We start from the raw sequence: 13212 nt of genomic DNA on the forward strand, positions 1-13212 counted from the left end.
TGCAAGATTTCCATATTTCACAAAGAATCAACAATGTCAGATTAAATATTGGCTTAGTCATTATGTCAGCAACTTGCTTACCTGTAGATATATGTTACAAAATGATTTGCTTTTCTAGAACTTTGATATGGAAAAAAAAATTGAAATCGATGTGTTTTATACATCAAGTCAAACTCGGGATTTTATGACAGTTTCGTTGCAGAGATATTATCTACTTGAATTATTGAAACTTCATGTAATTGGTAACATCACTAAATAGTCATTTCAGCCAAATTACTTCCCTAGAATACTCACTAGCTGCAATTATCTCTGCTTCATTTGTCAGAATGGCAACAACTGGCTGCCTTTGGCTGATTCATAATATAACTCCACCACTATATAATACCACTACTCCACTTGTGGATTTCACTGTTTCTTGACTTCCCACTAAATCTGCATCTGTATAGCACTCCAGTATTCTGTGTTGCATTTATTATTGTATGTTTTGACTTAAGTGAGAGAGCCTGCTATGTATCTGAATGGATGTTTCACTTTAATTGAGTCATCTTTTGAAGGACTTTCAAGGTGATTTGAAAGAATGCTAACACAGTATTCTAAATCTGTGTGGTCTTTACCTAACATAAGATACATTAACCCTTTCCAACATGCTACCTTTTAAAGTTGGAATTTTGATTAAAAAGAAGTAGGCAGTTTAATTAGGCCTAGGTATACAAGTAAAATTTTGTAAAGATAGCATTTATCGTATTAATTCTGTGGGTGTGCCCGCTCTCACTGATTGAATAGAGCTTCAAAAAGAGTGCTGAAGCGAGCATTGGGGGAAGCGCATAAAAGAGTAAGAGATTTTGCCTATGATTTAAAAAAAAAAAAAAAAAAAAAACTAGATTCTGAATACCATAGCAAATTTAACATTACCCAGGGTGTGCCATGACAAGATCTGCTACTCTACACCCCCCCCAAAAGCTCATATTTTGGTTATATGATGATTACAAGCTTATAAATGGAAAAAAAAGAAGTAACTTGGGTATATGATATTTGCATTGTTTACATTTCATATTTACACTTTAGTTTTTTTTTTTTTTTTTTTCCATTGTAGTAGTTTTTGAAGAAAGTGACATTGGAAAAGCACAACCCAATATTGCATGGTTTGCATATGTGTTGGGATCCGTATCAGATTCACTATCTGAAAGTAAATCGTGCACCACTTTCAGTGCTTCAGAAATGGTCAGCCCTCTCCGATCCGTTTGGAAAATATACTCAAAAGTCGATAATTTGGACACCCATAATCCGGAATGATGTATAATCTGGACCTCAAAGCTACAAACTTTCTGTGCATACGTCAATATGCGAGTGCGCATGTGCATAATACGTTTACACATGCGCTTTTAATGTATAACAGACGGTATAAGCTAAGCTAAAATTATCTAAGTATCTATTTCAGTTGATGTTGCAGATTACGTTTTTCCTTAATCTTCTAATTGGATCCAGCTTATTATTTTTTGCAGACTGTTAGAGCAATTTTATAAAAGTAAGCTTGAACTTTCAATTATGTCAAATAGAATTTCCGATATATATTTACTAATATGTAAAGGATCTACAAAGCGAACGGCGCGCAATGAATTGGAAGTTGATCTGTCTACACTATCCTTATCTTCAGGGCAGATGTAAACAAATAAATATTAAGCTCTTTTTTTTTTTTTTTTTTTTTTTTTTAATTTTGATATCCTTTAGATCATAATTGTTCTTTATTTATTTCAGAAATAATTACGGTTTCATATTTTTAATTTTATAATTTCTGCATGCTATCTTACCAGATTTAAACTGATGATCAATAATCCGGAATCGCCGCAGTCCCGACAAGTCCGGATTAACGACTTTTGACTGTAATTAAAAATTCAAAAAAATAAACTAATATTTATCTACAGTTTGAAATTATAAACTATAAAATAAAAATATAAATGTCTACAACTGAAAACTATTAAATGTAGTGCTAAAAAAACTTCTTTGAATGAAAGTAAAAGAGAAAAAGAGAGCTGCTGTAGTGAAAAACCAAACAGCTAACTGAGAAAATTATCCCTGACATTCAGAAAATCACCCCAACAATTTCTTAGTTCATAACCAAATATCGCCTTCAAGGAAAAAAAAGGGGGACGAAGATAGAGAAAAACAGGAAAGAAACACAGATGTGGACCCACCTTTCTCTATGTTAATGAGCTGACTGACGAGCTGCAGAGAAACAAAGATACAGCTGCCTCTCAGTGACCTAGACTCGCAGTGAGCCCAGTCCCAGTCTGGGAACACCTCGGTTCGCCTTTCGATTTTAGGCAAGATTTCAAGGTAAAAATTTTAAACTAATATAGAATAAGGAGATTAGCATACAGCCAAAAAAATAACATAGAAATTTTCTTTCAAACAATTCCTTTTATACCCTAAAAAAATCTGGAAGATTTCATTGAACAATGAGGGTCTTAAAAAAACTAAACATGGCTAAAATATGTGGACTGGTTTGTGTTGAGCTGCCATCTACTATAAATAAAGAAGGTTCAGATTAACCTATAGTAACCTTCAAATCCATTTTCATTCAATTTTTCTATGCGTTTAGAAGGAAATTTTTAGGTGTGCCCATGCCGCAAAGGGTTAAAGCTCTTACATGGAAAATTTCTCTGTTTGACGCATCTTTCTTCTTGTTTTGAAATAAACTTTCCTTCAGTATGGGAGTTGACACTAGTTTGTGATCTTCCATCCCAAATTTTTGGAGAATTTATCTTGTTGACTAATTCTGATGCTTAATTTCAAGTCCAAGAAAGTATACTGCTGGTTTAGTTGTGATTCTGAATCTTGATTTCAGTTCTGTAAGAAATGTTTCAGATTCTAGTAGATCTGTTGATGGAACCAAACCATCATCTACATAAAGCATACAAGTAGCTTTTTGTCACTTTTGTTTGATATATATAAGCATGAATCAACTTCACTTGTCTTGAAGCCAAGCTTTGACACAAAATCTCCAAAATATTTATTTCAACAGTTGATGCTAGTTTTAGAATATATAAACTGCATTTCAGTTTGTAGACATTATCAGAACCATCTGTGTTCTGATCGTTGCATGCATATTCTTCAAGTGTTTTATATATGAACATTGAGCAGACATGAGACCAGTAAAATGTGTTTTTTTCGTTTTCTGCAGTATTAAGAATTGAAGGAACAGTTTCTAATTTTGTTACTGTTTTTATTGGATTAAGTGCTTGATCATAGTCAGCTCCAGAATGTTGAGTAAACCCTTTAGCTATAAGTCTAGTTTTAAATTTATCAATTGATCCATCAGAATTCTGTTTAATCATATAAACCCACAAAAATCCATGTTACATTTTCCATGAATGATGTTATCTCTGAATGCATAACTTCTTTTCAATGTACCTTTTATTTGCAGTTGATAGCTTCTTTGTAAATACAAAGCTGTTTAGAATCAGCAATAAAAGCTTCACTTATTATTATATAATCTTCAAAACGTGTTGGCTTTCTTAATTGAGCTCTTATCTTGTTGGTATATTGACTGTGCATTATTTTGTAAATTAATATTTTCACATTCTTGTTCTCCAGAGTCTTCATCTGATACGTTTTTAGATATTTTTTTTATTGTGGTCTCTTTATGAATTATCTTCCTTGCTGAAAAGCTTACCTCTGAATTTTCTTGATGTTCAGAGCTGGAAACTAGTCTGTCTTGATCTTGAAAAAGTAATTGTACCCTCTCTTTACAATTAGTGAGCTCCTTATTAAATATAACATCATACGAACAGATAACAGTATTAGCTTCTTTGATTTGTAGTTGGTATCTTTCATCTTCATCATATCCAGTTAAAAAAGCTGTAAGGTTGCTGTTATTTTTCATTAACCATTTATGTTTTGGATCTTTACTGTCATTTTTGCCTTCTGTTTCCACCCCAGCATGCAAATTAGATTGTCTATTGAAACTGAGGTTGTTAGATTCTAAGACAGTGCTGTCAAAATTGGAAACACCTTCTCTACTACAAGAAACATTACTGCAGGTGTCCCTCAAGGCTCCATTCTCTCTCCTTTTCTTTACAATATATATACTCAGGACATACTAAAAGAATCTCATATTAATATCGCCTTATTTGCCGATACCACTATCTTAACTCAAGCTTCAAAAATCAATACTGTACAGATTTTTCTACAAAATTATTTGGATCTTCTTGAAAACTGGATGACGCATTAACATTGACAAAACCATTATTTAAAGCCATTATTTTCAGAAAAGGACAAACAAACTTCCTTCTTCCTAAACCCATCTTCTTTGATGATGAAATTCAGTGAATGGATCAAGTGAAGTATCTCGGAGTCACACTCAACAAGAAAACTTACTTTTCGGCAACATTTACACGAAACTGTTAGAAAATTCAGTATCTCAATAGCCACTATGCATCCTCTCCTCGGCAGACATAGCAATCTGGCAGTCAACAGTAAACTTGTTTTATACAAGTCCATCCTTAAACTGCTTTACTTTACGCCAGTCCGGTATGGGGACATGCTGCTAAAACCCACATAAAAAATATCCAAGTTATTCAAGATAAAACTCTTCGCGAAATTATTAATGCATCTTATCCCGAATTCATATATTTACAGAGATCTCTAAATTGATACCATAAAAAATTATGTAAAAAAAAACTTGCAACAAATTATTATTTTTTTTCCTGTACTATTACATTCAAACCATCTGTATCAGTTCATTGCGATGTATACCTTCCAAGAGAAAAACACAAATATCCTTCAGATACTTATACCTAACATTTTGTTAATTATTTGAAGTACTTACTACCTTACTGATCACAACTTTTTTACACAATTGTTTGTCTGTTTCCACGCATTACATTTTTCTTCGCCGACTGATGGCGGCTAAGTGAAATATTCTATTCCACCATCTCGATCCTTCTTCCCATCCTTTTGTTGTTCCAGACATTCCTTTATCTGAAGCAGAGTAAAAGTGTGCTGTCACTAGTGAATGGCTGTTTATGTGAGCACGAGAAGTACCATTTATGTTCAAGGTTCTGATTTAATAAAAAGGTTTGTTAAACCTTCTTGAGACCCTTTAGTATTCTATTCATACATAGTGATAATTCACTAAATGTCTTTTAGGGGTGTGATACTAGTTTATGTAACCAAAACAAGCCAAACAAAATCTTGGACTATGGCTCAACACAATTCGCCTTTCAGTCTGCCGCCTCCCAGCATCATAGGCTCCATCGGCAGCTATAAATCACATGGAAGGTTTCAGGTGTATTGTGGATACAATGTGAGCATTGATGAAACCTTCAGTGACTTTTGACGGTAGAAATTCAGTAATGAACTTTTTGGAACAACTGCACACTCATTCTTTGCTTTACCAGTTGTGGAAGCAGAGAAGGTTACTGTAGCAACTATTGTACCGCAAGGACAGGCACTGAACTGGTGCAAGGGTGTCAGCAAATTTTTGTTGGGTGAATCAAGCAATGAAAATTTTACATTTGGAAGCATTTAAAACCACCCTGGTAAAACTATTTCCTGTGGTGAAAGAGAGGGTGAAACTGGAAGCTGAATCATTTAGCAGATACTAAGCTAAGGATGAAGAACTGATCAAGTTCATGTTAAGAAAAAAACAAATTCTTAACTTGTATGGGGAAAAACCAATGCACAAGTTATCCAAATCGTACTGCTTAGTTTCTTATCCCAAATCTAGAAAGTTTTAGGTGAGAAACCTGATCATGCTTGAGAATTTATTTGAGCTTGCCGTAAAGCTTGAAAGCAGATGGGTTTTAGAAAAAAGTCCTACATTCGACTATGACCAGAGGTCAAATGGACAGTTTTGTAGGCCTGTAGTGGAAGGAAGGCTGAGGGTGGAGGGAAATAAAAGTTTTGAGAGCAGGAAGAAAATTTTACCTCAGAATGGCAATTTCCAAAGTAAATCTCAAAAAAAGAGGAAACTGAGGGATGGCAAAATGTTAAACTAATAAGGCGTTCTAAAATACAAAAGGTACAGTCACTCGGAAGTAACAAATTCCATCTTGGTACAATAAAAAATTTGTCTTTGCCAGTAATACATTTAAAAAAAAAATGTGCTAGTAGATCTTTATTGGATACAGAGGTGCAAAGCAGTTTTTGGCTAAAATTTGTTTTTTGCTGAAGTTTTTAAGTGATACAGAATATTTGGGATTGAAGGAGCAAAATTGTTTGCCAACCATGGCAAACAGTATCCATGTATAGGGAAAGTTAAATTAAACATTCAAGTAAGAAATGATCATAAGGTTGTTTTCGTTGTGTGGAAAAATTTGCAAGCCTCAGTAATTCTGAATTTTTTTTTTTTTTTTTCCTTTAAGGGAGCCGGGGTAAAGATCAGTTTTCAGTCACAGTACAATTTGAAATGAACCAGCTGAAGTAAAAACAAGTGCAGCCACCAGGCCTGCAGTTAACGCAATTGAAGCTTGAACAGCTGGTAAGAAATATTGCTGATTTGTTTGATGAGGAGCCAGGGTTAATGCAAATTGTAAACTACAGCGTATACATAAGAAATCCACCCCTCAATCAAAGCCCTATTGCTATGATAAAATTAAAAAAGAAATAATTGAAAAGCAGATCAAGGAGATGTTAAAAAATAAGATCATAATTTTCGCAAGTAACCCTTACCCTAGTTCAGTAGCACTGTGCGATAAGAAAAACAATCTCCCATTGATGGGCCATAAAACATGGCATTTTGTAATTGATTATTGAAAACTAAAAAGTATAACTAAATACCCAGGTTACCCACTACCTACCTGTAATTGAAGAAATAACTCAAAAGGTTAAATCAACAAAATGTATGACTACATTATATCTTACCTCTGGATATTGTTGAATATGTATGAAACAAGAGGATGTGTCAATAACTGCATTTATTGCCAAGTCAGGTGTTTATGCCTTGCTGAGAATGCCATTTGTCTTATACCAAACATCCACCATGTTTCAGAGGGTGATGCACATTATACTAAGACCCATCATTGGAAAATCTACATATATTTACCTAGATGATATAACCATGAGACTAGAGAGGAACATATTTAAGTTTTACACATTTAAGTATTTTTGCTTTGAAAAGAAGCAGGGTTGAAAATAAATGCAAATATGCGACAAAAGAACTTCATTACTTGGCTTATATCTCGGAAAGGAATCGAAACGAAAATTCCAAAATAGTTGTGTTGAAACATTACCCTCCAACTAATGCAGCGAAGAAGTTAGCCTCATTTTTGGCCTTATGCTTCTATTATAGTTATTAATCAAATCAAAAGATCAATCATCAAAGACTTCACACAGATAGCAGAACCGCTAATAAAATTACTCAAACACTAATAAAAGCCAAGTTTACTCAAACAGCCAAATCAAGCATATATTTGAAACACTTGTGACTGCATTAATACAGGCTCCAGATTAAAACATTTTTGAAGGCAACTAGAATTTAGAAATTTCCGCAGATGCATCAGATTTCACATTATGAGGCAAGCATATGCAAGACGGTCAGCCAGTTGCATATTTTAGTAAGATTTTTGATCCAACTCAAAGGAATTATACCATTACAGAAAGAGAAGCAATAACAGTTCTTATGGCAGTTCAAAAATTTTGAGTGGCGGAAAACAGCTATAAAAATGCATTCAGATCATGCCGCCTTAGGTCATTTGTATTCCAGGAAGAATTTATCACCAGGACTTATAAGGTGGGCCCTTAAATTACAAGAATACAACTTGATAATCAAACATACTCCCTGAAAAAAAAATTATTTGACTGATGCTTTATCACGAATTAAATTAAATGACAAGGGGAATGAACTGAAATGTGCTGTTAACTGCAAAAATTTTAGATTCTTTTCCAGGCAGTCATTGCAGAATTATAAACAGCCCTGGAATTTTAAAATATTTATGCTTATTTAAACAAATGAAAATAATGAATGAAAACTGATTGTCCCAACCAATTTAAGACTGTATTTTGCATGAATGGTATGATGTACAATTTCGGGCCATCCTGGCAATGTAGCGAGTTCAGGAAGCTGTCTGTTTTCCACAGCTACAAAAATTTTTTAGTCATGTCAAGGACTGTGACATTTGCAAATTAATTAACAATGTTAATTATAGCCCGACCAGGTACCTAAATAACACAAAAGCCACTTTTCCTGCCGAATAAACGGCAATTGACTTATCAGGTCACTTAGTCTTATAGTGAGGTTAAAAAAATATTTACTAGTTATCGTGGATCGTTTTCCAAAGTGGATAGAAATCATTCCCCTGAAATAAACCTGCGCTAAAATTTTTTCTAATTCCTTTTAAGAATGAATTTATTTTAAAAATTAGAGCTCCATTAGATGTAATTTCAGACAATGGCAAACAGTTCATTAATCAAATCTGTGAGGATTTTTGTGCAAAGCTTGGCATACAACATTTAAAAATGGTCCATTATTGGCAGCTATCAAATATCGCAGAGTAGAAACAGAGTTAAGATTATTCGTAGTTATCTAAAAAATTATCAAAAGTAGTGGGACAGCTGTGTCAATAAACTTGCATTTGGTTGAGGATAGCTACCAGGAAGACTCCAGCTGAATTATTTCTTGGCAGAACGTTAATTACCCCTTTGGATAAACTATTTTTCATTCAAAAAAGGGTTGAGGAATTAAGATGCAGATATTCGAAAATTAATCAATGAGGCCTTGAAAAACTCAGTTATTGCTAGAACAAAGTAGAAACTGTATTAGGATAAAAAAAGGCACGATTTTGATTTTAAGGTGAGAGATAAAGTGCTGAAAATTAAACATTCTTTTTCATGTATCCCTGAAGATCAAGTGGGGAAATTTTCTCCGAAATTTCACCACCATCAATTCACCAAACAATTAAACCAAACATCCACTTTCCTTTCACTCGTTTGCATCTGTTATATTTCCTTTTACGAAATTTACTCTCATCTATTTCAATAATCATGCCAGGATCCCCAATCATTTCCCCTTTACGAATACATACATCAACGCACACATCCCTACAAAAGTTCTTCCAATCAGTTATGGTCTTATCATTGTTAACATTTAATTCAGTCTTCATCATTTTAGTACATAATCCGGAATTTTAAAAATCCGTAATCCGGACTCGTTGGGACTTCGGTGATTCCGGATTAGGGATTTTCCCGGATTATAGATCATCAATTTAAATCTGGCATATGAAACTGTAATTTATGAAATAAAGAGCTATTCTGATCTAAAGAGCATCAAAATTTACAAAAAAAAAAAAAAAAAAAAAAAAAAAAAAAGGCTTAATATTTATTTGTTTACTTAATTAAACATTTCTTTCAATGTAAGTTGTTTAAGTTGCTTTGTTTTTTGTGCTAATACTTTCTCTTTAATTCTATAAACATCAAAATTTACAAAAAAAAAGTCTTAATATTTATTTGTTTACTTAATTAAACATTTCTTTCAATGTAAGTTGTTTAAGTTGCTTCGTTTTTTGTGCTAATACTTTCTCTTTAATTCTATAAACAGATATAATTTCTTGTTCAGTTACAAAGTTCCTACATCCTCCTGTTATTGTTGTGTCGAGAATACCGACTAACTTGTCAATCGAAATTTTTTCGTTTTCAATAACCTCTCTGTCACTTTCTTCATTATCACCACCTCTCTTTTTGGAAGCATTCTTTTTCAATACTAATGTTAATGGGAAAATATTCAATTTTTTCAACTTTTATTAACACATTAAAGGCGAGGGATCTTGACAAAAGTATGCTAGGTAACGCGGTGACCGCTTCGCCTCGTTTTTCGTCCTAGAGTGGGCGATATTTTGTGTAATCATAAAAAAATTTAGACTTAAAAAAGTTTATTTAAAATCTTTAAACTACAAGAAATATTAAAAAAGAACTAAACACTAATTACAAAAAATGTTTTAATGTACATATTTATGAGAAGAATCTAGTATTTTTTATGATTGTGATAATGTTGATAACGCTCGCCACGGTGTAGAGATGCATTGCAAAACTCGCATTTGAAGCAAGTCAACTTTCTTTTTTTATGTGCCACACAAACTACACAGTTTCGTTGGGCATATAGCTTTTTGCCTTTATTTTCTATCCGAATTAATTTGTCCTTTTTGATGTCTAGCGAAAGACTTCCAGGCGCATCAATTTTATATCGTGGTGCCGAGTTCGATGTACCAGGTTATGGCTCTTCAATGTCCATCAAATCGTCTGCATATATATCTTTATTTTCACGTGAAACCATATTGAAGGATTTCAAAATTTACTGTAAGTAGAATTTGAACAACCGAACAGCTTCAAACCACAAAACATACTAAATACAAATGTAAAGTGGTGCATGGATTGCACTCATGCACTAGCTACAGTCGAGATAAATGCGCAAGCTACAGTCAAGATAAATTGTATTACTACAACTCCCGCCTTTAAGCTACAGTAGAGATAAATTGTAGTACTACGACTCCCGCCTTTAAGCTACAGTGAGATAAATTGCAGTACTACGACTCCCGCCTTTAAGCTACAGTGAGATAAATTGCAGTACTACGACTCCCGCCTTTTAGTCGAGATAAATTGTAGTACTAAGACTCCCTTTAAGCTACAGTCGTGATAAATCGTAGTACTACGACTCCCGCCTTTAATGTGTTAATCCTTTAATTCGTGTTCCTTTATTCAAATTTTCAGTTTCATTTTTTAGACTGTATGTTTCACAGCAAGTTAGACTTAAAGAATGTGAAAGGGAAATAAAACCATGTTTACCAAATAACACAGAAATGAGACAGCTTTAGTCAGCAAACTTTATTCTGTTCTATTCTTCCATCCAGCAACTGGATTTCAACCTTTCCATCAGTCTGAAATTCTCCAGTTTTCTTTAACCCCATTGGTATCACCACATACAATTTCTGAATGCAGCTGAAAGAAATTCTTTTTATGATGAATAAAAAAAAGGGCCAATAAAAGTCACCGAAAATTAAGTGTAACTGAAGTTATGTATCGTATAAATAATACATTTTATTATAAACTTGAGAAGGAATGAATGAAGACAAAAGTAAAATGAGAAATATATAAACAGTAGTTCAGTGTGTATATAGTTTCTTCTGGATATTTACTGTTTCTCTCCAAACTTAAAGCTGTTACATTATTAAAATTCTTTAAAATTTAAAATCTTTTTAAAAAAGAATTATTTGTATGTATTTTCTTGTTAGACAGAGTGTATTTTACATTACCTCTTCATAGTTTGTAGCTAATATTATAAAAAAATCTCAAGAAAATAATCCTTTTTAGTAAAATGTGTTGAGGATTAGTAAATGATATTTGTATTTGTTCCTAAATTTTGTTTAGAATAAATGATATAATTTATGAGTTAAAATAAAAAATATGGTGTTCTTACTTCTAGGTAACCAACTGATTTGATAAAGTCTTCATTTGTTTAGTATTCTTTTCATCTTTTCTTGGAAAAACATGTCGGAAGCAGCTCATGTCAGCTCTTTGCCACTTCCTCCACTCCAATATGTCAATTTATATACAGATGAAAATATACAGAAGGGCCGTGCCCCTTCTCCACCAAAAAGTAACATGGACACTTACACCATGTTTGGTTCAACGTATCATGCAGATGATCCCATCATACGTCCCCTTGAAAGTCAAGGAATTCGTCGACTTTATCCTCAAAATTATGATCATAAGCGAGAACTGAAAAAACTGAATCATTCAATTTTGGTTAATTTCTTAGATATGCTAGATATTTTAATTCGATGTCCAGACACAAATAAGAGAGAGGAGAAAAAAGAAGATATCAATTTGCTATTTATTCATACTCATCATTTGATAAATGAATTCCGACCCCATCAGGCTCGTGAAACTTTAAGAGTAATGCTAGATGTTCAAAAGCGGCAACGAATAGAAACTACTGAAAGGTTTCAAAAACAACTTGAGAAAGTTATGGAAGTTCTACAGACTACTTTGGCTTCTCTTCCTGATACTGCGGATATGGACAACAAATTATTAGTTTCAACTGAATCCATAGAAATGGCTGAGAAAGAGAAACATTCTGATGATAAAGAAGAACATTGCTATGGCTTAGATAGAATTATGTGTGATATTGTGGATGCCATGTGAATTGGATATTTTTTTATATTAGAGAATTCAGTATTTCTCTCTTAGTATGGTTCCCATTATTTAAATAGCACCAAATGTTAAAAACGAAGTTAGGAATATACAAGCAAACATATTACAATTAAAGGGTGGGGCATTCAAATATGCCCCACCCTTTAATTGGCATCAGTTAATTCTCTGAAAAATAAATAAATCACAGTGCTGTTATTAATGGTATTCTGGAAGCACTGACTGGTTGTTATCATGTATGTTTTTCTTTCTTCCTTACAGCTATTCTTGTTGCATAGCCAAGTGCTTTCTTTGACATGTAATTTTATTTTGTTTAAAATGTCTCTTTCTTGGAAGAATACATAGTTTCTTCCTTCTCTCATTTTAATAATAACAAAGGGAAATATGCTAGAAATGTGACAATAACATAATGCCTTTTCTCAGAACTCTTCTCATAACAGGGAGGCTATAAGTAATCATGATTATGACTGCTAGCCATTTTTAACACTGATTAGAAACATATGTTGGCAATTTATCAATAATCTTGGTGCTGTTCAAGTAATGGAGATCATAATAATAAAGAAAGACTAAAAATTTTGATATGTTTGCTGTACTGTATCAGGGACCAACCTGGATTGTTAATAATTTGTAATATCTTCTTGTATAAATTGTATACATAATATATCTGCTTTGGTTTGCAATGAATTTAAGAAAGATGATTTGAATATTTGCAAGAATCATTTCATTTTGGCTTATATTATTTTATAATGGATATTTTCAAAGAAGAAAAAAAATATTCTTATGCAGAGCTTTTTAAGGTAAAGGTATTAAAATTTAGGAAAAAGAAAAGTAATTAAACTAGTAAATAGTTTGCTTATACTAATACTAGATTAGGGAGAATAGTAAGAATCTGGGAAAACTAATCCAAGTAGAAAATTTTAAATGTTAGGTTGTGATCTTTTATTGGGTAGCTTACAGTTATTTTACTGACTTTTTACAAAATTCTAAGATTATATAAAAGGGGAAAATGTTAAATAACTGATTTTAAAGTGCATATAAATATTAATGGATATTTAAGTTTGCTGACATAAA

At 32.8% G+C, this 13212-nt stretch overlaps 1 protein-coding gene across 3 annotated transcripts in view; it reads left to right on the top strand.

Annotated features, from left to right (window-relative positions):
• The window catches only part of MED7 (mediator complex subunit 7), a 15468-nt gene extending 2623 nt beyond the window's left edge, over window positions 1-12845 (top strand). For 2 of the 3 annotated variants that reach the window (XM_035356482.2, XM_035356480.2), the window contains exon 2: window positions 11414-12845. In XM_035356482.2, the coding sequence (XP_035212373.1) occupies window positions 11479-12135 (657 nt within the window). In that variant the 5' untranslated portion in view covers window positions 11414-11478 and the 3' untranslated portion in view covers window positions 12136-12845. Of the gene's footprint in view, window positions 1-6365; window positions 6482-11413 lie in introns of all 3 variants that reach the window. The other variant, XM_035356481.2, reaches the window with a different exon arrangement.
• The last annotated feature ends 367 nt before the right edge of the window (window positions 12846-13212 follow it).

The sequence above is a fragment of the Stegodyphus dumicola genome, chromosome 3 (genome assembly GCF_044657685.1).
Source record: "Stegodyphus dumicola isolate Sdum_Otavi_A_Nest chromosome 3, ASM4465768v1".
Taxonomy (NCBI): domain Eukaryota; kingdom Metazoa; phylum Arthropoda; class Arachnida; order Araneae; family Eresidae; genus Stegodyphus; species Stegodyphus dumicola.